At 37.4% G+C, this 27010-nt stretch overlaps 1 protein-coding gene across 1 annotated transcript; it reads right to left on the minus strand.

Moving 5' to 3' along the window:
- Positions 1-1138: 1138 nt before the first annotated feature.
- On the minus strand, positions 1139-17957 carry LOC149835463 (uncharacterized). Its single transcript, XM_090009590.1, has 7 exons — positions 17762-17957; positions 17597-17703; positions 15415-15541; positions 14202-14214; positions 13907-13979; positions 13740-13805; positions 1139-1474 (listed from the first exon to the last, which is right to left on the minus strand). Exons 1-7 carry the CDS (start codon positions 17955-17957, stop codon positions 1391-1393), a joined length of 666 nt encoding a protein of 221 aa, XP_089865716.1. The 3' UTR covers positions 1139-1390.
- Between the last annotated feature and the right edge of the window lie 9053 nt (positions 17958-27010).

Below are 27010 nucleotides of genomic sequence, written 5' to 3' on the forward strand. Positions count from 1 at the left end.
ACTTTTTTTGTACAGTGCCCAAATACTGTAATTTTTTGACCAGTGGCCTGGCTAACTTAGCAAGGTCGGGGGTGACCAAGTCATGAAAGGATCATCCCCCGTACTGGAAACCCATGTTGGGGAGCATTTAGATGTACGTTTGATTCTATTTAATTCACTGGTAGGGGTCCGCCTAACCCTAGCTTGCCTATCGAAAAAAAAAACAACCTTCTCCACATCATTCTGCCAAACCACCACCAATGTAGTAGTTTGACCAAAGTTAAACCCAATTCCTCAACTTCCAAACAGTGGTGGAACGGCACCAGGTTGTTATTTGTCCCACCGGTGGCTACGTCAATCACTTTGTCATTGTGCCCTACATATGTGGGCATCCCAAACATCTGCCAAAGCTTTGAAAACAGACAAACCCTCTATAGAAACACAAACTAGACTAACTTAAGATTAGCATTCAGGCAGGTCATTGACATCAATGTATAGATCTTCAAATCAACAGACCATGCATGCATAATCTTGTTGGAGAAGCAATCTCCAGACTGATTGAAAAACATGCATTTTAGAGAAAAACTTATGCTAGAATGCACATGACAGCAATGCCTTCAAATCAACAGCTGGGTCAAGAGATCATTACCCAATCTTGTTGGCCAGGCTTAGGCCAGGCACAGCAGTGCAACTAAATGACTTGATGCCAGAGCAAAAGCCCACAGCTGTAGACAGCAAGGCAACCAGTTAATACATCTAGTTCAGAAGGCAGTGTTTCAGAAGCGACAGTGATCGAATTACAATAAATTGAAAAATAATTACGGCTATGTTTGGGAGCCTTGAATTGGAGGTTGTGTTGTGGTTTCCGCCATACTCCCATACCATACTCTCTTGCTGTTTGGGAGCAGTGGCATTGCTGAAACAATGTGTTCGGACTGGTGTTGGGCCAACACATTTTTTTAAACCTTTCACGAGGGGATGTTTTTGGCAACTCCATCTCTCAATATCACACATTGGCAAAATTATATTTTGGCAACACACTGAAACCGTCTTTCCATCCCATTGCAAGACTCCCAAACATAGTCTACATAGCGCCCATGCAGGGTCATGGCAACACACTTTTGAACAGCTTTGGTGCATTTCTTAAAGATAAACCAACATTATTAAAGCTTCGACCTTTGACAAACAAACAACTTTAGCTATCAACCTGTGCAGAACTCAAATACAAGCAGAGACAAGTGGAGAACAGGATGCTACTTTAAAAAAAAATCAGCTGAGACCAATACTGATAGCTGTAGGAAGATTCTAAGCTGATGATTGTTGCTTTAAAACCAGTAACTTCCACTATAAGACAAATAGTTGATTGTAACCTAGCTCTAGGTGATGAAAAATAACTGAAGTGTAAACAATGCTACCTCCCATTGCTTGTATCAGAGACAGATGCTTGTGTAGATATCCCTTCTCTATTGTTGGTAGTATTTTGGAGATGAATATCCTGAAAGGTTAATGCACACATATCAAAGTTATGTCAATACTGAACTGGTGATCTTTTTGGCAACTTGATGCAACTCAGCCCTTGGGCATAAGGAGAAAAATGAAGGGGAGCATCCCAACAACTTGCCATGCTTAAAACGTAAAAGATGGAGGACCAAACACAAGCAACCATTTGCAATGGATGATATGCATAAGTAGCACGTAGTACCACACAAAAACATAAAACGGCAGGACATATGGTTCCTATTTCCTCCCACAAGGACATGAGGCAGGTAGCATAACTGATGTTCCTCCATCCAAAACATGCTTGTCATTGAATAGCACAAGTTTTTTTATGCTGAAAACATGAGATAACAAACCACAGAATGCAGGAGTTTTTCTGGGAAGGAAAAAAAGGAATTGTAGAAAAGGATCAGATATTTAAGCTAGCAGGTACAGGACAATAAGAATGTTCCAGGGTGAATTTAATACCTCAAAGGACAACCTTAGGGGACTCAACTATAAACGAGCAATTACAAACCTTGTTTGCATGCACTTGGAGACACCTTATTTGATGATAGAAACGTTGTCACTCCTTGACACAGGATATCATGTATATGCCCTTTAGCGTGCTAATGCAACATGGTAGAAAATTCATATCACCCTCCAAAAGAAATGAAACTTAAAAAAGGAATTCCTTTGCTTCACTGTTTCCTTCTATAGTCTCCTAACTAATTCGATCATAGATTTTGGATACTAAATTAAATCATTAATTGATCACAAATATTTCCCCAGTTATTTGGATCTCCCTTTTTTCTCATTCAGGAATAGTAAGATGAACGGATCCATAAATCTATGGGTACACACAAACACCTGCACACACATTTATGGCCTAATTTTGAATAACATGAGAAGTCAATAAACATAGAAAAAAGTGATTGACACTAAAATATAACATAAACATGATTACTACTGAACTGGAAATGAGTGTGATTAACACAAGAAAATAAGAATTTAATTATCTGGGATATCCAGCACACACTCTGTAAGGTTAATAAGTCTAAAACAAATATGATGGATGACTAGACCTGACATGAGATCCTGACACTCTACCTCAGGAAGGACAGGTGCAAAGATTTGGTCCTTATATTGTTAGGGCCCTTTTCTTTATTCAAGTTAGCATAGCCTATAAAATATTTGTATAGGCTATATTTGGCTATCAGGCTGGACCAACCTACAGGCTTGGAGATCCAATCTTACTAAACATGCCATCTCCTGGTATGAAAGCAACCACAAACCTTGTTCCTTAGCTGTTCGGCAACTAAGAACTGTCGAGGAGAGCATGCGACGTTTTAGAGGTAAACATCAGTTAACCTACCAATGGTCTCCATCCACGATACATTTATCTTTGTGACATAGAAGATAAATGAGAGACCAAAGCATCCGTTGTTTAGGTTCATTTTTCTTCATCTCACAATCACTTGATCCTGGAGGGTAGACATCATAGTCTCCAATGCAGTGACCGCGGTTCAGTAGGCTCAATTCAAATTGAATGTTTTGAACCAGAAAGACCTTGTGTTGCCATGAGATGCTGGCTCATGGATTGCAGAGATCACAGCCTAAAGTAGAGAATCAAGCACCCACGGTTGATATTGAAGAACAGGACCCAACCATACAAATTCAGGACACCAGTCCCTACAAGGACTAGATAAGAGAAAAAACTGTCTATTATTTCTGACCAAAGGCAGCCAACCATAAGAGGAGGATTGAAATCTCAAGTAGGGTGGAATTATTCCAATTGCATCCCCCTCTATGTGGGTAACAATACCATTATCATTTCTAATAAGGATGGTTTTACTCCAATGCTTGTAAATGGGATAGAGAGTGGAAATCCATCGGTAGAATTTACTAGTTGTATGATACTATCATTCATTCGATGACTTTTTTGAGTGAGATTATCAACACAATCAACAATACATTTAAGGGTATCAGATGGACTAGGAACCATGTTTTGCTGAATACAGACTCCGACTTTTTCCAAAGGGCATGTTAGGTAAAACACCTGGTTGCAGACCTATATTTTCCATGGTGAAATTGTTACCACATAATTCAAGTTCTAGTTACTTTTTGCATGAAAACATGTGATTAGACCCCCCTTCACTACTTACCCAGATCGAAAAAGCATAACTGTCATATATTCCATGATTATTTTCCAAAAAAGTTCCATAGGGCATATGAAGAAACTGTTAAGATTAAATGTATCTTTTTGTATATATACATATATTGTTTTTTGTATATATACATACTTATGTATATATATATATATATATATATATTGGGGACTAAGTCAAAATAGTTGACTTAGTCCCAACAGCCAGAAATTCTAGCTGTTGGGATGCTTCCCCCTTGTTGGCTATTGAGAAAACTTCCTCTCTTCCTTTTCCTTTACTTTTTTCTCTCTTTCTCCTCTATAAATAAAGGGTGTGTGTGAATGTGTAAGGTTGAGAAAGTGATGGGTATTAGGGTTTTGTATTGCTTTTCGTTGAATGCATTGTAGTGAGGCTTGAATGTAATTTTATTTTTTTATTTCTTTTAGTGTCCATTATGAATAAAATTATCCATTTATATTTTGATACGTGTCTTTTGATTCTTAAGTTTTGTTGTTTAAATGTATAATTTTTTGATTCCTGGAGATCATCTTGCAGTGCGTTGGAATCTGCACCATTTTGTGACATGGTATCAGAGCGAGGCATCGGTCTTCAAAATGATTCGTATTGGTAAATGAAATGGATTCAAAGGTTTTGCATTCTGACATGTATCTTTGGCTTCTTGTCTTTTATATGTATGGTAAGTTTTAAAAGAAAGTTATGTTAAAAATAAATATTTTTTGTGAAGTATGTGAAAATTTGTGATGTTTTGATATGTCTTAGACTATGAATATGTGGTGTAAAACTATATTTTACATATGCTTCTATACAATCATTTCATTTGATCAAAAATATTTATATTTTGTATTGTTCCTTATTGTGTATCCTCTTGTAGGATTTGTGATTGGGTTCGTTTAAAACACTTCTCTTTTGTTCCCTTTGTGAGTATTGTGAGTGTGTTTCTTAGAGAACACCTTTTTTAGGTATTCACTCAAATTGAATATGTGACTTCTTATAATATTATGTGTTTTGGAAAAATATTAAAATTTATATTTCTTGACATATGTATGGACTATCTTTGAAATTTTTTATGATGTGATCAAGCATAATATTTTATCGTGATCTATTTTTAATGAGGCTTTTTTTTAATGTGTTGTTTCATATATATTTGAGCAATATTGCTCTATTAAGTAAAGATTATTTTCAAATGACACGTGTTGGATTAAGATTTTCATTTTTTATATGCCTTAATTATTGAAAGGCATAAACTTGACTTGTTATCGTATAAAATGTGTTTATCTTTTGAGATTTCTCTCTTGCATATTGATATTCTTGGGAATCTCCATTTGATTGTCTTCAATTGCTTCATAATAGACTCATGACTTAACTCTAACTTCTTAAGTCATATGTGTTTTTGCCTCTTTAATGAGATTTATTGATCTTTTGTATAAGATTTGCTTAGTGTACTTGGTTCTCATTGATGGACTTATGATCTTTTGTGAGATTCTCAAACTTTATAATTCCACCACCTCTATGAAGAGTGTCTATATTGAGCATGACTCGTTATTTGCTTATTCACGATTATAAAAATTATCATGAAACATCTTGTATTGCATATAACTTGTAGTTTGACTCTAACTGACAGTTATGTGATAACTGATTGTAGGTGTATTGAATCACTCATTTGTTGTAAGCCATTGTCTTTATTATGGATGCTTATAATTATGTGTATCTGTGATGGCTATCTACTTTTTAAAACCATGGTGTTTCGAAATATGTTTAAAATTAATATTTTTATTGATGGCATTAGTATGTTTCCATTACAAGCGTTCTTACCTCGGATGTCTTCTTCTTTTATGCCTCTTATCTAAGTGTCATTATATGTAGACAAAAGATGTTTATTCACACCTTCGTGTGTGATTGTAGCCCATTGTTAGCATTATACTCTTGATCTTGTCGCTGATACACTTGCTTTTTTAGTATCATTATATATAGACAAGAGAGGTTATTCACACCTTCGTGTGTGATTTTAGCCCTTCTTTGCCATTACACTCTTATTTTAGTCGCTAATACACTTATTTTTAAGTGTCATTATATGTAGACAAGAGATGTTTATACACACCTTCGTGTGTGTCTTTGGCCCTTTAGTGACATGGTGATTATGCTCTTGTTCTAGTCGATGATACACTTGATATTTGAGGTTTGGAGGCTTAGGAGGTGATTGCATGTGGTGGTTAAATCGGTTTTTTAATTTGCAAAATTCATTCATTATGATGTATGTGTTTTTGTAAATCTATTTGTGATTTGTCTAAACTCATTTTCTCTTTTATGAGAAATGGTTGTTGAAATATTCTCATGCATTTTGTATTATGTTTTAGTTGCATGAGTTATTCCATGGTTAATTGTCTTGTATGATTTGTATAAGTATATATTTTTTCAAGCATATACTCATTAATATATATATATATATATTTATTTTTTCTTGTTTATGTTGCCCTTTGTTGACTCTTTGTGTTATAATAGACTTATACGTATGCACTTTTGTGCTTATATTGGGCCTTCGTATCTTTATGTTGTCAATGCTTGGATTTGTATGTACTCTTAAACTTTGTTTTTTGTAAATTCTGCATATTTTATTACATGATTTTCTAAGCATTTCATTAGTAAAATCTCATATGTGTATGCCCACAGTGGCTATTGTGTGCATTTAATTGCTTGGGCACTTATATTGTATTTGTGTGAATCTTCATTGGGATTCTTTTATTTTTGCTTATTAGTATGTGTTCTTGAAAGTTTGTCTATTTATTATTAGTCCACATGTGACTTCTTTATTGATTCTAAACTATTGCATGGTTTATTCATATATGCATTAAATGTTAGTTTAAATATTGCTTCTAATTGATCCATGCCAATTTATATCTTTCGTTGAGTAAAGATGGTTTGTTATTTATTCCTTCATAGTATTGATACAACAACAACAACAACAACAAACAACAAAAACTACGCCTTCATCCCAAAACAATTGGGGTCGGCGATATGAACCAAAAAAAAAATCATTCTGGGTCTTCCACATGAATCCTTCTCCTCCAATCATTTTTATCCAATGCCATGTCCTCGGTGAGGTTCAAAGCATTCATATCCTTTCCTATCATCTTCATCCAAGTCTTCTTAGGCCTACCCCGACCTCTTTTAACTAATATATTTTCTCATTTCTCCATCCTTCTAACTGGAGCATCATTATGACTTTGTCGAATATGTCCAAACCACCGTAAACGATTCTCTCTCATCTTATATTCAATGGATGCAACGCCTACCTTCTTACGCATCTCCTCATTTCGAATCTTATCTTTTATTGAATTTTCACACATCCATTTAAGCATACGCATCTCAGCTACACTCATTTTTTGAATATGATGTCTCTTAGCAGCCCAACATTCCGTACCATATAGTAAAGCGGGCCTAATTGTCGTCCTATAAAACTTTTCCTTCAACCGCAATGGCATTCTACGATCGCACAACACTCCATTTGCACTTTTTCATTTCATCCACCCAACCTTTATCCTATGATTTACATCTCCATCAATTTCTCCATACTTTTGAATGATAGATCCCAAATATTTGAAACAGTCATCCACCAGTATTTTTTGCTCACCAAGCTTCACTACACTCCCATCAGTACTTTGTTGCATACTAAACCGACATTCCATATATTCTGTCTTACTCTTACTCAACTTAAAACCTCTTGCTTCCAATGTCTGTCTCCATAATTCTAACTTAGCATTAACCCCAACTCTAGACTCATCAATCAAAACAATATCATCAGCAAACAACATGCACCACGACATATTTTCTTGAATTGATCTCGTAAGCTCATCCATCACTATAGCAAATAGGAAAGGGCTTAATGCAGATCCTTGATGTAACCCAACCGTTATAGGAAAATTGGTTGTCACCCCTCCACAAGTGCGGACATTGGTTACTACTCCTTCGTACATATCTTTAATTATACTAATGTACTTGAGATAAACACCTTTCTTCATCATTGTCCACCAGAGAACATCCCTAGGTACTCTATCGTATGCCTTCTCCAAATCAATAAAAACCATATGCAAATCTTTGTTCCTCTCTCAATAAGTTGTCTAAGAAGATGTATAGCTTTCATAGTTGATCTTCCGGGCATAAAACCAAATTGATTCTCTGATATCATGACAACCTTCCTCAACCTATACTCAATCACCCTCTCCTAAAGTTTCATAGTATGACTCATGAGTTTTATACCACGATAGTTTGTGCAATCTTGTATATCACCCTTATTCTTATATAGAGGCACCAAAGTACTCTTCCTCCACTCATTAGGCATCTTATTTGTCCGCCAAATCTTGTTAAAAAAATTTGTCAATCATTCTAAACCTTTCTCATCCAAGCATTTTCAAGCCTCGATAGGTATACCATCTGGGCCAACTGCCCTTTTTGATTTAATTTTCTTCAAAGTCTCTGCAATTTCTTTCTTTTGAATCTTGCGTATGAAGTCACGATTCATCTCATGAAAAGGAATGGAGAAGTCTCCAAGATCCTGAGCATGACTTCCATTAAATAGCTTATTAAAATAATCTTTGCATCTCTCCTTAATCTCCTCATCTTTGACTAAAACCCTTTGCGTTTCATCTTTGATACATCTAACCATACCCATATCCCTCGATTTCCTATCTCTCATCTTTGCAAGCCTATAAATATCCTTATCGCCCTCTTTGGTATCCAACTTGTCACAAACCTCCTTATATACCTTATCCCTCGCGTTTTGAACTACTTTTTTAGCTTCTTTCTTTGCTATCATATACTTCTCCAAATTCTCATTATCACGACTCTTACTTAGATTTCTATAACACTCTCTTTTAACCTTAATAGCTAATTTGACATCCTCGTTCCACCATGATGTATCCTTACCTAGCGGTGCACCGCCTTTAGACACACTCAATACCTCCTTAGCCACCTTTCTCATGCCACCCGCTATCTTATTCCACATTGATTCTAAATCCTCCTCGAAATACCAATCAACTTCCTTAACTACCTGCTCTACAAACATTCCTTGTTTAGCTCTTTTTAGTGCCCACCACTTAATTCTAGGATCTATCCTATGTCTATCCCTTTTGCGGCATTTTCTAATTCTAAGATCTAAAATTAAGACTATGTTATGTAGCTACACTTTCTCCCGGTATAACCTTACAATTGATGCAACAACCCCTATCTCTCTTTTTAAGTAGGAAAAAATCTATCTGACTCGTATTAACCCCACTTTTAAATGTTACTAGGTGAGACTCCCTCTTCCTAAACTAAGTGTTTGCTAAGATCATGTCATAGGACAAACCAAAATCTAAAATCTTTTCTCCACTTTCGGTTTTTTCTCCTATACCATAGCCTCCATGGATACTCTCAAATCCATCCCTACTAATGCCTACATGTCCATTAAGGTCAGCGCCGATGAAAAGTTTTTCTCTATAAGATATCCCTTTACTACTTCATCTAAATCTTACCAAAATTGACGCTTAATGGAATCATTTAAACCTACTTGAGGTACATAAACACTAATAATATTAATAATATCCGTACCTAATACTAATTTAATAAGTAAAATCCTATCACCCTTCCTACAGACCTCAACTACATGATCTATAAACTCACGACTAATAACAATCCCTACTTCATTCCTATTCCTATTTATTCCTGTATACCAAATCTTATATCCCCAAGGTTCTATCACTTTTGCTTTCTCACCTACCCATTTGGTCTCTTGTAGACATAAAATATTCATCTTTCTCCGACACATAACATCTACTAACTCTACCAACTTACCAGTTAAAGACCCTATGTTCCAAGCAAGGTTTTAAAACCCGTGACTCGAGACTCGACTCGTTCTTTATTGACTCGTGACTCGGCAGGTCAACTCGGTGACTCGGACCAGGTTTTGTTAACTTTTGATTTTAAAAGAAAAACAATTTATAATTTGTCTCAAACCATGTTTTTCAGTAAACAAGAGATCCTTGGGTTGTGTTAAGGCATGTAATCACTGAAACTGGGAGAGAGATGTGACTCTTTCTTAGGTTGCTTTTGAACTGATAACAATTGGCATCAACTAAATTAGCTTGGTTTTTGCTTGTATTACTTCCTGGGTTTGTCATTTTCTAGTTAAACCATTCATAGAGAGCAGTAGCATTGAAAAATGCATAGGCTGATCTCTGCCAGACTATCTCACAGGAATATTCCCAACTTACCAGTTACCCTTGTGCCATGCCCCCTTATACAATATTCTTAATGAAAAATTGAACAAAAATGGCATGCCATGTGTCCTTTTTGTTGTCCATGTGACCATATATAAATGTACAACCTTGACAAATGAACAAAGGTCATTAAAAGAAACTAATGCTGTAGCAAAAACTCTAAGATAGCCTGCTAAATAGCCTTCAAATTTCTTTTTTAGACAAAGGACTATGGAGTAAGTTGAAGAATAACTATGGTGTAAGTTGAAAAATATGAAATTAAGTGGCATGACAAAAATTCTCGAAAGAGATGCAGCATATAAAATCCTGGTTGTTCACTCCCAAATAGAGCTAAACCTCTTTTCCCTATGAACACTGGCTCCTAATGTTGTTTCTTATGAATTAGTGGGATTTTTGTATTTTGATGGTTCTGTGCATTGTCAAGCAATCAAGAACTTATGTGAAGCTCTGTTGACATTTGTCTTATTGGTAGAAATTTATGGAAACGTTACGAATCCTCTCTTGAGTGACTTCTAGCTACTGGCTACCACAAGGCCAATTACCAGTTTCCAACATATACTTAGTTCCTTAATTTTATGCTTCTGATAATACATGATGAATATTATAGTTGATTATGCTATGATAGTGATACCTAGTACCTGTTACGAAGTTAACACACACACACACGGAAGATCCAAGAGCACACATACCACAAATCCAATGAGCACATCAATCCACCAAATCAGCCAACACAAGGACCACTAAGGACACACTCACAAGAGACCCTAAGGGTCTGTCTGATTGCTTGTCCAAGATTGGACAGACCCTTAGAACATAACAGACAAAACATATGTTATGTCTGTAACAACCGTACTTCATCCCATGTTTGTTTCAACTCAAATAAAAAATCAAATTTCAAACATCCCAGAACTCGCCCGAGTCAGGCCGAGTCAAAGCCCGAGTCTTGGCAAGCCGAGTTTGCCTTGCCGGGTTGACTCGTTGGAGGGCCGAGCCGAGTCAACGAGTTGACTCGGTGAGTTTTAAAACCATGGTTCCAAGTGGCTAACCTAATTTTATGGTCTTGAACTATCTTCTTTACCCCCACCCGTCCAACAAAGTGAGAGAACCCTTGCCTATTTGACACCACACTCGGGCGCCGGTGTGACGCGTCGCTTCTGGGAGACGACCTAGCAACCCTTGCCCATTTATCACTGCCTCCGGGCCTATAGAGTACATCGCGTCGCTCAGTAGGGAACACCCCAACGAAATTCTCATATTGGTTCATATTCATAGGGTGTGACTAAGTTTTTATGTTGGCTGTCACTGGCCTACCGCAACCCTCCTCCTTTATCCGGGCTTAGGACCGGCAGTGTATAACTAAACAGTTATACACAGGCGGAGTTCTTCATAGTATTGATAACGATGAAAAATTTATGATTGTTATATATTAGTATGTCTTTTGGGATAAATATATATGTGCATGATTTTCATTGATTTCATCTATCGTAACATTATTCTATTATTGTTGAGTTTGTCAATGACTATCATGTTTGTAGTTGATGACTGTTCAAAATTTTTATTTTAAATGATTTTGAAAAATTAATGTTGCTTTAACACTCTTGTCGGCTATGCCACAGGGATTCGGCTAGCAGGGTGCCGCACCCACGTCGACGCGATGCGACGCGACGCAGGTGCGATCAACCTGACCCTGGGTGCGGTCAACGCACCCAGGGTCATTTTGGTCCATTTTTTTGGACTTTAAAAAAAAATTGCCAAGAATTTTTTTTTAATATATGTCACAAGGATTCTCCAACTAGGTGCCGCACCTGCACCCCCACCCGATGCGGTCAACCTGACCCTGGGTGCAGTCAACGCACCCAAGGTCATTTATGTCCAACTTTTGAACTTTATATATATATACATATATATATATATATATTTGCCGCACCCCCACACCTGGGTTTTTTGGAAGTGCCGCATCCCCGCACCCGCACCCATGTGACATAGCTTGTTGGTTATGTCTTTCGCTGTGTAAAACTGTCTTGTGATTTTAACTCTCTAATGAGTTCTTTCTTTAATAATCATGTCTTTTATATGTGTATTTCCTTTAAAAAAATGCATGTTTTCATGTATAATTAAAATGCTAAAAATTTATCTTATTTAAAATTAATGTTTTGTTCTTTTTAAATGATGTTAAATTAAATAGCTTTTATATTGTGTGCTTGGCCATTCTCTCAAAATAAATATATAGCTAATATAATTATCATTTGAAATCTTCTTAAGATATGTTTTTGTATAGTTAGAAGTTTTGTTAGTTATATTTATAGGTTTTCAAGGAGTGATGACAATTAAAGATCCCCTGTGTTATGGAGCATATGATAGAGCACCTCCTGAAGGAATCAATGAATAAAGAAAATTGATAAAGACAAATGACATTTTATGTAATGGGTTGCTTATTTGTATTTACAAACTTACAGTGAGTCACTGTAAGTTTGAGGGGGGGTGTTAAGATTAAATGTATCTTTTTTGTACATATACGTATATTGTTTTTTATATATATACATATTTATGTATATATATTGGGGACTAAGTCAAACAAGTTGACTTAGTCCCAATGGCTAGAAATTCTAGCCGTTGGGACCTAGTCAAACTTGTTTGATTAGCTCCCAACGGCTAAAATTCTAGCCGTTGGGATGCTTCCCCCTTGTTGGCTATTGAGAGGACTTCCCCTCTTCCTTTTCCTTTACTTTTTTCTCTCTTTCTCCTTTATAAATAAAGGGTGCATATGAATGCGTGAGGTTGAGAAAGTGATGGGTAGTATTAGGGTTTTGTATTGTTTTTCGTTGAGTGTGAGGCTTCAATGTATTTTTATTTTTGTATTTCTTTTAATGTCCATTATGAATAAAATTATCCATTTACATTTTGATACATGTCTTTTAATTCTTAAGTTTTGTTGTTTAAATGTATAATGTTTTAAGTCTTGGAGTGCATTGGAATCCGCACCATTTCGTGCCAGAAACATGTTAAGGATGTTTACAAGCTATAAATTCATCCATCATCACTTCCTACATCTGCTAAAACTCATTAAGAGGCAAGCGGATGTAAACAGACTTGAGTAACATCATTTTTCAAGGGATTGGAAAGTGATTTTTGTTCCATAAAAAAAAGCATAGCAAAAAGAACAAACCCATGTGAGCAAAGAAAAGACCATAGGAGTGGCAGACAATATATTCCAAAAGATTCCAAACTCATGTTGCAAACACATTCGCACATACAGATAACTTTCTTAATAAGAGTCAGATAATGTGCAAACACATTCTCACATACAGATAACTTTCTTAATAAGAGTCAGACAATGAACAATGGATGCACTAACTGCAGGCAATAATCAACTGATGTGATAAGTGCATCCAAGCCTGCCAATGAAGATTGCTGGGCACCCAAGGATGATCATAGATTCATACATCATTGTTGAAAAGAACATCAACAATGTAAACATACTGAAAGTTTTTTTTCGGTCAAGAGAAATTTACAAACAAATGCCTAATTTATCACCAATTTACAAATAACCACCTAGTTTTTCAGTCATTACATTTAGCCCCTAAATTTCTGGTTGTTTGCAATAAAGACATGTGTGGACCTACATTCAAGCTGTTGGCCTTGAATTAGTCAAAATAAAATAACCAAACTAACTATTTGAAAATTAATATTAGATGAGCTGTTTCTTTACCGAATGGCACAAAAGTAATTTATGCCCCAAGATTTAAAAAAAAATCAGGCAGCTAAGAATCATAACTGGAAAGGCAGTTGGTCATCTGTAAGTACATGATAAGTCAGGAAGCCATTTGCAAATTGCTCTTCAATCAGAATTAGTCAATGAAAATACCTTTTTAGTTAGGCCTTCAGCTGACATAACTTCATGAAGTTTGCGCATAAGCATTTCTTCTTCCACCTATGGCCAAAACCAACATCCGAATTTTAAGTGTTCTCAAGAAAAGAAAATGTTGAAAAAATCACCCAGAATACACCCCTTTTCTATAAGTAAAAAGTAACCTGAAGCCTATGTAGCTCATGTGATAATGAACGATAAGCTTCCATAAAAATTTCACTTTGCTTCTCTAAATGGCTGCATATAACAATGCCAAAAACATATAACCTGATTAGTCTAACAAATTAAGAATAAAAGAAACAATAAGAAACCATTAGTTAGAACACTTGCTTCAATGTTTCTGCGGAATATTTCCCATCCATTTTCTGATTGATCAAAGAAACTGGATAAGAATTTACTTGAAAGTGTTTCTCCACTTCATAGGATCAAAACAGAGGAAACATGGTCAGTTACACATACCCCAAAAAAGCACCTGGCAAAAGAAAAAATAAAGTAAAGGAAAAGAATGATGGTGGCAAAGCCATGAGTTTCAAAAGGATTTATGTCATTTCACCATAAGATTGATAACTTTAGCATGGTATATTCATGAAAGTAACTTTAAGAACCCTCAAGAAACATGATCTAAGGCAACATTTGATCATCTTGACATGAAGAAACTACAAGCAATTTTACAATGGCTGACAAGATATATCAATAAGAAATTCATTTTGTTTCACCCATTCTCCATTGTCATGTTAAGTTGATAGTTCCAATATTCCAAGAGGCTTCATCAAACAGTCAAGTAGGGGCTAACATGTCCTAAATCATGTAGCAATTGAGCAAAGTAGTTCAAGAGAATAAGTCCAAATTAAAACCACCCTTTCTATTTTTTTATCCCAAGAAACTCGAAGATAGTTCCTTGATGAGAGATTTGACATGATAATAGACCTGCCTTGCTTGTACTCGATAATATGAGACCTGCTATTTACTTGATTCCTGCTCATAATTAATAAGGTTATGTAGGATAAATGGCCGAGTTTTTAAGGCATAGCATTGGAAATGCTATAAAGGCTTTTGTCTACTCAGGGTGAATCCACCATTCACTGTCCACTCTTTCTTTTTCCCTCTTTGGTTTTTCTTAGGTAATTTGCCCCCTTAAACGTCTATCAATAAGTTTGTTCGAAAGCACAAGGTGATAATCTTGAACGGTGTTTGCGATAATTGTGGCATGGATTCCTTTGAAATTTATCAGTTCTGAGCATGTATGCAACAGAAAATTATTGGGTCTGTGTATTATTGGTTTATTCCAAAAATTTACTGGTTCTTGAGCTCAAAGAACCATCAGTGTAATGCTAAGAGAATGTAAGAAATCAAGCATACACCAAATAACAAATCAATGAATATGAACATCACAGTAACCCCATAATCACTAAATCAAAAAAAGGGAGTGACAAAAAGAAATATTTAAATAAATTAGCATCGAAATTTATAAAGTAAACAATAAAAAGAAAAAAAAAACAAGGTTTTCCATCAAAGAAGGAATTCTTATCTTATTTTAAGCCAAGAGTTTAGCAAAGTCCCGAAACAAATAGTTTGTAAACTAGGATCATTGAAGAACATTGATGATCAAAACTAAGATAAACTATGGGGAAAAATACAAGAAAAAAGAAAGGAATGAGAGAGAAGTGCTTACCTGCACCGATGCCGGAAAACACCGACGACTCTGGGAGGACGCCAGAAGAGGTCACCGGTGGTCGGAGGGAAACCAGAAGGAAGTACGAAGGATACTGTGGTGGATCCCTAGGGCGTGGGGCAGGGAACTAGGGGTGTCAAATGAGACTGGCTGCCCTCCATATGCTGTGAGCGCAACAACTGATAGCGGCAAAAGTATGCAATGTGATTGCACGACATGCGGTGGTCAAATGATAGGGTGTAGCCCGATTCCGACCTGTATTGGATCCAATAGGATCTGTGTTTCTTAAATATTATAAAAGCGGATTAAAAGTTTTTGATGATTTATAATTTTTTTTTAATATTTATACATATAAACCACCTCCAAGATGAGAGACCTAGTCGTGCTAATTTTGCATGTGGGCTTACCCTTGCCCACAAGGAGTTGTCACGCTTCAGCTTGCCCAATTGCCCAAGGGGTGACACCTATGAGATTTCAACCAAAACCCCCTGCTTAGCAGCCTACGTTTCACCCACTACGCCAAACCCCTTTGAGGCATAAGTGCAAAAATAAAATACTGCTTTTTATACCTTTTCGTTAATTAACATTTTTGTCATGTGAATTGAGGATGCCATTAAAAATTTGTTTGGACATTTTTATAATATATTTATAAAAAATGTGTTACATGTCACATTGTAATTTTTCTCAATACTAATGAGTTACTGTAACCTTTCTATCTTTGTATCTCTTTTTAAGTCTTTCTCTTCCTCCTTTAATTGGCCATAAAATGTGGAAACTTCCTCTCATTTTCTCTCTCTCTCAAACTTTTCTCCATCTTATCATAAAAATCAGTTACAATCACCTTTTTAATCATGTATGGTCTCTCTCTCCTTAATATTCTCATCAATTGCCAACCTTGCATGGCCACTAAGCTAAACATTGAGAAGTTACCTTTTCATTTTGGGGTAAATAACCCACTTCATGCATGACACAATTTAATTGAAAAAGTGGTAGTTACATAGGGCAGTTAGTTGTGTTTGCATGATCAATCTATAAATAAAGAGCTTGTAAATAGATTCGACCTATCATGAGCTTATTTTTTCAACAAGCTAGTGTAGCGCGATGGTCCTTTCTTACCACCGCAAGCCTATTTGATCGTTCGCTTGCTACTGTGGAAGCTTTAAGTGTACAAAGTGTAAGAAAGCGAAAGAGAAGAGAAGAAGAGAAATTGCAATCACTTGAAAGTAATCACGAGGGTGAACAAATAAAGCTCAACGCATTTGCATTCATTCACTATTTTGCTTATAGACATCTTACAATTCAGAACTACAGGCTAATCGTTCAGAGTATTGATCAACCTAAACCAAAGTACAAGGGTAACCCGAAGAAAGTTACAAGTGACTCAACACTTATATCATGACTCAACCAAAGCAAAACAAACTCTAGACACAAGTGTACAAAGTAGGTTAGAAGAGAACATACTCCCCCCTTCAAATCATGCGCCACCTTCGGCACCATCTGTTTCATGGTAAGCCCTGACTTCATCTGAATAGTGGTTGTTCATCTGGAATGCTGGCTCTCATGTCGATTCCGCTGCCTCCTCCCACTGCACAAAATACTTCTTCGCTTCGCCCAAGTAGTTGACCTTGTGACGAAGGATATTGTTGAGATGCTTCTTGGCTCATTGTATTGTCGGGGCCTTCCGCATGATAGGAGCACGTTATGACATGTTACATTTTGAACCTCCCTCGTCTGCATAGAATGATTTTAGGTTGCATACATGAAATACCGGGTGCACTTTGAAGTTTAGGGGCAGGTCCAACTTGTACGCCAGTTTGCCCACTCTTTTGGTGATAGTGAATGGTCTTTCATACTTCCTGATCAGTCCGCAGTGCCATCCATGAAAAATACTTGTGCTATCAGGATAAAGCTTCATCAACACTTGGTCCCCAACATGGGACTTAGTAGGCTGACTATGCTTGTCACCCCACTTCTTCATTCTCTTAGCCGCCTTATGTAGAAACATTTTCGTCAGTTCGGTCTGTTTGTACCAGTCTCGAACAAACTGATAGGCAAATGATGATCTTTCCTTCTCCTATGTGGCTAGAGTATGTGGAGTCAACGGCTGCTGTCTCGTGGTTATCTCGAACGGGCTGTGGCCAGAAGATTCACTCTTCTGAAGAATGTAGCAGAATTGAGTCACGTCCAGGAGCTTCACCCGGTCTTTTTGATTGGCACTAACAAAGTGTCTGAGATACTGCTCCAACAGTCCGTTGATGCACTCTTTGTCCATCCGTCTGTGGGTGAAAACTTGTTAAAAATAGCAAATCAAAGTCGAGTAGCTGAAACACTTTACACCAGAATTTACCTGTAAAGCAAGCACCGCGATCGCTCACAATGCTTCTTGGTACACCCCAGTACTTCACAACATGCTTGACGAACAACTCTGCGAGGCACTCCTTTGAAGCTGAGATAAAGGTGGAATATTTAGAGAAATGATTCACCACCACCATGAGGATGAAACTTAAGTCATCTAACTTTAGCAGACTAACAATGAAGTCCATATAAACCGAGGTCATGCAATCCAAGATAGGGGTCATGTAGATCATAAACGCGGTCAGAAGTTGTGCAGTGGAAAGCATACCGGTCAACAAAGAACTTATGTACTTGACACGCAAGGCTAAAAAAAAGTTTATGCCTCTTTCGAAAGTAATAGTTGGTATGTGATGGCTATGCACTAAGCGACATACACAACATAGAATACACATTTGAAAATACACTTAAAGCTTTCGCTAGGCAGTTGCGCATGAGGTGGTGCGCAGGGCCAATGAAAATGGTTTAGCACATGAAAAGGTATTGGTACGCGGCCTTTAGCCATTAGGCTGGCCAACTTAGACAGCTCGGCGCATCACGGGTTTGCGAAGTATTCTATGCCCATGACAGAGCGATAGAAAGGTTTATGATGATAAGAAATGACCATCGCGTGACACAGGCTTATTGAAAAAAGTAAGCCCATGACACGACCGATCAAATGATATAAGAAATACCTTCAGAGCTGGTCCTATCGATCCTCTAGCTCAACTTTTCTCAGATCCCTCTCAATTTATATATTCAATACAATCAACGGTATGCATTTTTTTTACATTATTTGCAACTAAGTTCTAAAATTAACTTTTTCTTTTTTTTCTTTTTTCTCTAAAATGTTCGCAAATGCTTGGTTAATCTTTTTAGAGCTTGCCTGTGCATCTCTTTGTTGGGTTTTGGGCAGTTCTCTTCAGTCTCAAAATGGAAGATTTGCGGCATACATAACTTTGTTAAAGCAACTACGTGACTGATCGTACATATTTTGTAGATACAAGCAAACATGTTTCTTCAACTTGATTGTATAATGTGCAAGGACTCGGAGTTAAACCTTGAGGTGAAGATTGAATTGATTTTCATTAAGGATGGCCTCTTGGTCACATAGGTTGAGGTTATGACATAGGTTCACAAGAAGCAGTGGCGTAGCTAGGATTGATGTGAGGGGTGAGCAAATAGGGTTGTAGCAAAAAAAATGGTGTGATAGTTGGGGGTTCGGGGGCAGCGCCCCCAAAAAATTTTTTTTGAGATAAAATAAAAAATGGCTACAATTATTAATAAAAATCTATTTTATATGAACAAATCAAACTATTTGCTGCAGTCAGGGCTGAGCTGGGCTAGGACTGGGCTTTTAAAAAAAAAATTAACTGTTTCGGGAGGCAGGACCCCCCCCAGCTCCGCCTCTGACCACCAAGATTGGTCGTAGAACCCAGAAAAAGCTTTAAGCTAAAAAACGAATACATTTTTTATGACACCGATGATGACCAACATGCACCATATGCAGAATTCAAGCAAAAAGAGTATAAAAATGCTTGTTAGACAAAAAATACAGGCGCCCAATTCTTAAAATCTGTCAATGGCCACAATTACTCACTACAAGAATCCTAGACAATCGAGAACAAGCAATTCACTCACACCAACTATCTGGTAGATAAAGATACACTATTTGTTGCCTTCGTTACATTGATAGACATCCATACCTTGTTTTAGCAGCAGGCACAAAAAGAGAGTCTTATGCACGCATGATGACCAAGAAAGGATCGCAAGATTGACTCTTCCAATGAGGTTGCGCCCAAAAAGGAGGAAAGAAACTAGACCCACGTTCAGTTGTGCCACAAAAAGAAAAGACCAAGAACCAAATTGAAGGGTTGGCCTGTATTGCTCCTGTAGAATGGATAACTGGATATTGTATCACCAGAGCCACTGAACATGAACAAAACCCACCCTCAAATTTAGGAGATAAGAGGGTCTTCTTCAAACTGCTAGCGATGGTCGCCGGAGATTGGCGAAGGTTCGATTGACTGCGACACTGGTGCCTCGCGTCGCCGGAGATTGCAGCAGAGAGGGAGAAGCTCGAAGGGGGGCACCGCCACCGCGGGTTCACCGAAGGGAGGCCGGCGGCACTGTAGAGCACAGGGGTTGCCGGCGAATGGGGTTGCCGCTTTGCCTGTGATAGAAGGGGAACGCCGGAACGGAGGGGCAGAGCTTTAGAAAACTGGCGAGGGTTTTACCCCTCGCCCCTTTTGGCAGACTCTAGACTCATCGAGAGCCTGGGTCCCAGTCGACTCGGTTTCAAATTTTGCCCACCCCTGGCTCAAGAAGTTAATGTGTTCTATTCATGTCAATGGTTTATGTATATAAAGCTTTTCTTTTTATGTATGGTTGTAAATATTTTTCATCATTAAAGCCATTATATATATATATATATATAGGATTGAGAGTATCGTTAAACCCTATGTGTTGAATGACAATGGGACTTGCATAAAAAAAATGGCTTTTAGCAGCAGTCTTGACTGCCATTAAAGACCTTTTTTTGAGCACTAGCAAGTTGAAACTCTCTTGTAAGATTTCAATCTCCCAGTGTGGCTGATCTATGTTAACGGCGGTCTTGCTAAAGCCCCGTTTCAATACAAAAAAATTGTATCGAACAAAGTGGGTGTTTGATGATATATATATATATATATATATATATATATATATATATATATATATATATATATAATTTAGATTGAATTTAGTTGCTGTTCATATATGTTTATTGCCACCAACTGGGGCCTCCACAATGCCTGGTAGGAGCAGCTAGTGCATCGTCACCTTGTGTTGGGACTTTGCAGCTTCGAAACCCAATGGTATAGTTGTGTAACTGGTAGGGGTCTAACCTCAGGTTGCCTTTCAATAAATAATATATATATATATATATATATATATATATATATATATATATATATATATATATATATATATATATATATATATATATATATATATATATATATATATATATATATATATATATATATATATATGTGTGTGTGTGTGTGTGTGTGTGTTTTTCTTGCCATTGTGACCCGTCTGGACGAGCTGTTTTCTAGTGGTAATAAAGGAAGAAGTCTGATTAAAAATTCAAGTTGGATCGGAAGGCTGATTAATATATAAAAGCATAAAACTGGTTATGATTCATGGAATTTCTTTAGATCTGGGTTCCATTCTAGTTCCAATTAGGATCTGCAAATTTTTAATGCAAAAAATATAAGAAAATATTAATTTATTGGATCAGGTTTAATTAATCTTTGTAAGACTTAGACATGGTTTTTTCATCTCACAGGTTTGGTTGAACTTAAGTCGGCACTTGGTACCCGCACCTCACAGTTAGATCTAGGTTCCAAGACGGCTACACCTTATGAAGGTCGGACCAATAGTTACCAGGGAAGGAAATGGATTTGAGAAACAATACATGAAGTGAAAGCGGAGAAGGTGAGTATTAAAAAGTATAATGAAGTACCACAGAGGTGGTATCCCATGCGATAAGCGCGGTCCTGTGCCAAGCTGAAGACTCAGGTTCTAATCCCTCTGCCACATGGAGCTTAAAAAGTATTTGGTAGGGTCTGCATAAACCCAGCTTGGCTTTAAAAAAAAAAGTAGGATGAAGTGAGAAGCAAGATACAATTATGAAGTGATCATAAAAGTGCATGATAACCAAGGGGGCTCCGCTTGTCTGATAGGACACTGTCACTTTGTGTTGGAACGTTGCAAGTTCAAATCCCAATGGCACCGTTGTATATCTGGTAAGGGTAGGCCTAACCCCAGCTTGCCTTTAAAAAAAAAAAAAGTGCATGAGAACAAAAAGTAAACACATGAGAAAGAGTGTCACCTTTTTGGATTTATAACCCTAAGAAACCACCCCCCAAGAGTTGGCCGTGCGGGCTCAACCTGACATACCTATGGTCATACAGCTTAAAACTCCAAGGATAGGACCCCTGCCCCAAGGGCATATGCTACACATTGGCTTGTGCAGAGGGGCAATGCCCATGGGAATCAAACCTTGACTGCCGGTCTAGCAGTCAAAGCCCCACCCCACTATGCCAACCCCACTTAGGGCAGAGTAGTTGTGCTTAGAAACCAGATCCGAACTAAGGACTCACACAGCATTACATAAGCTGGTTAAGCTAGTCAGAATGTGGGCTTGGGTTTATATAAGACCCACACCCAACAGTCAACCGTCAGTAATTAAGACTCACCACCCAACAATATATATATATGTGTGTGTGTGTGTGTGAGAAAACTGGAATATGTTTACCAACCAAATATATTTGTACATATGTGATCCATTTGCTAGGAATTGACTGTTGGATCAAGAAATATAATTTTTTATATTTGAATATTTATAAAATTCTAAGCCATTGATTTTCAACCCTTAAAATATCTTTCTTATACATCATAATTGGATGATCCAAGAGTCTATTTTTATAAAACCAAACATTTAGATCACATCCTTTTGGTGAAATTTTCAAAAAATAAATAAATAAACTTATGAAAATCTTGTTTCATACCAGTAAACATATTTGGTTGGTAAACATACTTTAGTTATCGTGTATATATATCAACCAATATATATTAACTGATATATATTAGCAATTATATATATAATATATATTAACTAATATATATATACTATATATATAGGGTAACTAAAATATATTTACTAAAATAAACCAAGATTTTCATAGTTTTTTTACTCTTTTTTTTTCAAAAATTTCACCATACGGATGTGATCTAAACACTTGGTCTTATAGAAACATAATCTTAGATCATCCGATTAAGATGTATAAGAAGGGTCTTTTAATGGTTTAAAATCAATGGTTTATAAATTTCATAAATAGTAAAGCATAAAAAATCATATTTCTTGATTCGATTACGATGATCCAATAGCCGATTCCAAACCAATGAACCACGCTGAATGCACCTGCAGGGTTAGATTTGCAAAAAAATCTATGAAAATATCAACTCATACCAGCAAACATATTTAAGTTTTCTTATATATATATATATATATATATATATATATATATATATATATATAAGAAATCTTAAATATTTTAACCAACAAAATGTGTAAAATGGTATGAATCAAGGTTTTCTTTAGTTTGTGCACAGCCACATCAAAGACTTAAAAATAAGGTGTTTGTGTGTGTATATATATATATATATATATATATGAGAACTGAACATATTAGGCCTCATTTCTTGTCCTGCCCTATAGGTTTTAAGTGTTTTATGATAGATCTGAACCGTTAGATGTATTTAACATGATCGATTTGTTGGAAATCGACTCTTGGATTATGTTTTTTCAAAAAACATAATTTTATGAGACAAGAAAAATTGGTACTGTCACATCCATTGATTTTGGATCACCAAAAAAACTTGTATACATGTCAAATTCCGATGATCCAAAAGCTAGTTCCCACTAAACAAAACCTATAGATCACATCTACAGTATTAGATATGAGAAAAAATACTTAAAGCAACAATTTTTTAAGGGGCTTAACACTACAAGAAAAATGTTATTTAGCGACGGAAATAATCTGTCGCAAAGTTGCGACAAATTAGCGAGAGAAAACTATCTGTCCCTAAAATTGGAATTAGTTGCATAATTTACGATAGAAGAATTCCGTCTCACACTCCCTGGCTACTTCGCGACGGATGAGCGACACCGTTTTTTTGTCGCTACTCCGTCGCAAATTTACGATGACATTTGCGATGAAATTTGGCATCGTGAATCCGTCACTAAATTTTTCGTAAAACCCTAATGTGAGCCCCCTTTCTTTTTCCTTTCTGTTTCATTCATCCATTTCTGTCACCCCATTGCTTGCTCTCCCTTCTCCCCCTTCCGGCGACCACCTCCCTCTTTGGCGACCTCCTCCCTTTCCTTCTCCCCCTTCTGACGACCGCCTCTCTCTCTGACCACACCAACCGACGTCCATCCCCTCCCAGGTACACTCTTTCCCCTCTTCTCTTCTTCTTCTTCTTCTGTTGCCAGAAGGCTGACAGGATGATGTCGACCCCTTGTCGCGCCTCTCCCTTCTCCTCCTCTCCCCCGTCTTCTAGTTCTTCTCTACCTCTTCCCTCTCTCTGTTGTCTCGACGGGAGGTTGGCAGGAGGCCCACAACCCTCGGAGCCCTCCCTCTTCCCCCCCTTTTTTTGTTGTTGGCTCATCGGGAGGTCGACAGAAGGCCCACGACCCCTGCTGCACCCTTCCTCACTCCCCTATCTCTTTGGGCTCATCAGAAGGTCGACAGAAGGCCCACAACCCTCTGTTGCGCCCTGTCGCTCCCTTTGTTATGTCGCTGGGAGAACGACAGGAGGCTGACAACCCCTGCAGCACCCTCCCGCTCCCTATGTGTCTGCCAGAGAACCGCATGTAGTCGACCCCCCCCCCCTGTCGTCTCCCTCTCTCTATTGTGGTTTGCCAGATAGCTGGTAGGGGACCGGTGGCCCCTATGACACCCTCCCCCTTTTGTTGGTTATCGGAGGGCCGATGGGAGGTCGAAAGTGCTCCTGTCGCACCTTCCTCCCTCTCTGTGTGTGCGGGAAGAGTCTCGTAGGTGGCCCCGTGCCGCCCCTCCCCATCTCCTTTGGGCCCTCCCTGCTCTCCGCTCTCTCTCTGTTTTGATGGGGTCAAGCTCGACCAGGTAGTCAAACCCACCTCCCTCTCGATCGAGGTTGGGGCCAAGCTCGGCCTAGCAACTAACCCACGTTGGTGACCTTGTCGTCCTTCTGTTCTAGTAGCCTTATTTCGCAGTTGACCCGTGATCGTATATAAATGTGCTTTGCAGGTGCGTAGCTGAGCTAATTGCATGATACTTAGTGCTAAGCATCGCATGCGGCTAAAAATGTAATGCAAAAATAAATAAGAAAAAAATACAAAGACAATAGCATGCAAATCGGGTAAATACTCGTAGTAAGTAAGTGATGCAAGCACATCACAGGTTATTTATTTTATTGGATGCAATACTTTTCTGTTCACACACTCACTTAGTTGTGGATATCTAGGACTGCTTTGATGGAGTTCGGAGATCATACTGAGCATGATTTTAATGTATGAAAATAGAAGTGATCTTATTTTTGAAGTTCATATTCCATGCTAGTCATAGTAGTAGTTAGCGGGATATTAGAGTGTGTTTACTACATGTATATGTTTGACATTGTTTTGATATGAATGATTTGAATGTATTGCAATGTTTGATATGACTGTATTCATGCTTACATGAAGTTATTTTCAATTTGATTATTCCTTCCATGTGAAATTGTATCAGGAAAACATGCTTCAAATGAATGTATCGTGTTATGAATGAGTTTGCATACAAAAATGAATGATAAGTTATCAATGCTTTAAACATGCTTCAAATGAATGATTTTGCACATGAAAATATTAAGTTATCAATGCATGCATCATAGTTCTTGTGATTGAATGATATCATATATATATATGTGTGTGTGTGTGTGTGTGTGTGCGCGCGATATATATATCAAATCATTACATCCACCATGAATGCATGATAAATTAGATATTTTTTTCATTATAGTATTCTTATGTTTCTCTTTTAACTGGTTAGGATAGTATCTGTAACATTCATCGCTCAAAATGGCTGCAAACCGTGAATGGATGTACCATATGATAGTTGACAATGAGATATCACTTGAATATATGGATAGTGTTGACACTTTTATTGAATTTGCAATGGCAAGTGTCAGTACAGTGGATCCTACAGGTCGGATTAGGTGCTCCTGCACGATGTATAAGAACAATCGATTTGTAGAACCTCTTGGTATTAAACATCACCTATACAGGAAGGGTCTTGTGAGTGATTATCAGAATTGAACGCTTCATGGTGAAGAATTTTAGAACAATTTTGATGCAAAGAGTGGATGTGGTGCATGATAATCTATATATGGATTTGATATTTGATACCGCAGGACCAAAACTGGGTTTTGCTATGGGTCTCAGTGATGTACCAACTGGGGTAGAGGAAGAAGCAACAAATGATGCAGCTAGTAGATTTTATGATTTACTTAAAGATGTTGATGAGCCACTTTGGAATAGTTGTGAGAGTCACACTATCTTGTCTGCAGTTCTTCAACTAACGAATTTGAAGTATAAGTATAATTTGAGTCAATCATGTTTTGGCCATCTTTTCTTTATTGTGAAGAGTATGTTGCCCAAAGATAAGAAATTGACACAAAATTTTTATCGTGCGAAGGTTATGGTCAATGCTTTATGTATGAGGTATCAAAAGATAGATACTTATCCAAATCACTGCATGTTGTATTTCAAAGATCAAGAAAATAGCAGATCATGTTCGTCTTGTGGGCATCTTCGGTTCAAGCCAAAGACAAGAGACAATGGTAGCACGAGGTCAAAAGAAGTGTCATACAAGTCACTCCGCTACTTTTCTATCACCTCTAGATTGCAACGATTATATATGTCTTCGAGGACAGCTAAACACATGACATGTCATGCAAATAAAGTTCGACATGATGAAGACAAGATCACGCATCCTGTTGACGCAAAAGCTTGAAAGCACTTTAATCGTACTCATCAAACCTTCGCAATGGAAGTGAGAAATGTTAGGCTAGGTTTATGTACAGATGTATTTAATCCATTTGAGGGTAGATCAACTCCATACTCGTTTTGGCCAGTATTTGTCACCCCATACAACCTTCCTCCAAGCTTGTGTATGAAGCGTCAAACTCTTTTTTGTCTCTATTAATCTCTGGTTTGACCTCTCCGGACCAAAATCTTGATGTATATTTAAGGTCATTGATTGATGAACTAAAAATATTGTGGGATGACGGTGTTCTCACGTACGATACCCACAAAAAACAAAACTTTAATATGAAGGTTGTTGTTCTATGGACAATCAGTGACTTTCCTGTATATGATATATTATCTGGTTGGAGCACATATGGGAGGTTGGCATGTTCGTACTGCATGGAGGATATAAAATCTTTTAGATTGATGCATGAAAGGAAGTCATGCTGGTTTGATTGTCACCATCGATTTTTACCCAACGACCATCTGTTCTGACGACAAAGGAATGTGTTTCGAGCAAGCACAACTGAAATGGAAGGTCCACCTAAAGGGTTGTCTGACATAGAGATTTTAAGCCGATTGCGATACTTTCTATATGGATTGACAGATGCTCGTAGTCAAACGTCCTTCCTTAGATTTGAAAAGGATCACAATTGGACAAAGAAATCT

Source organism: Nuphar pumila, chromosome 6 (assembly GCF_984573655.1).
Source record: "Nuphar pumila chromosome 6, dmNupPumi1.hap1.1, whole genome shotgun sequence".
Lineage (NCBI taxonomy): Eukaryota > Viridiplantae > Streptophyta > Magnoliopsida > Nymphaeales > Nymphaeaceae > Nuphar > Nuphar pumila.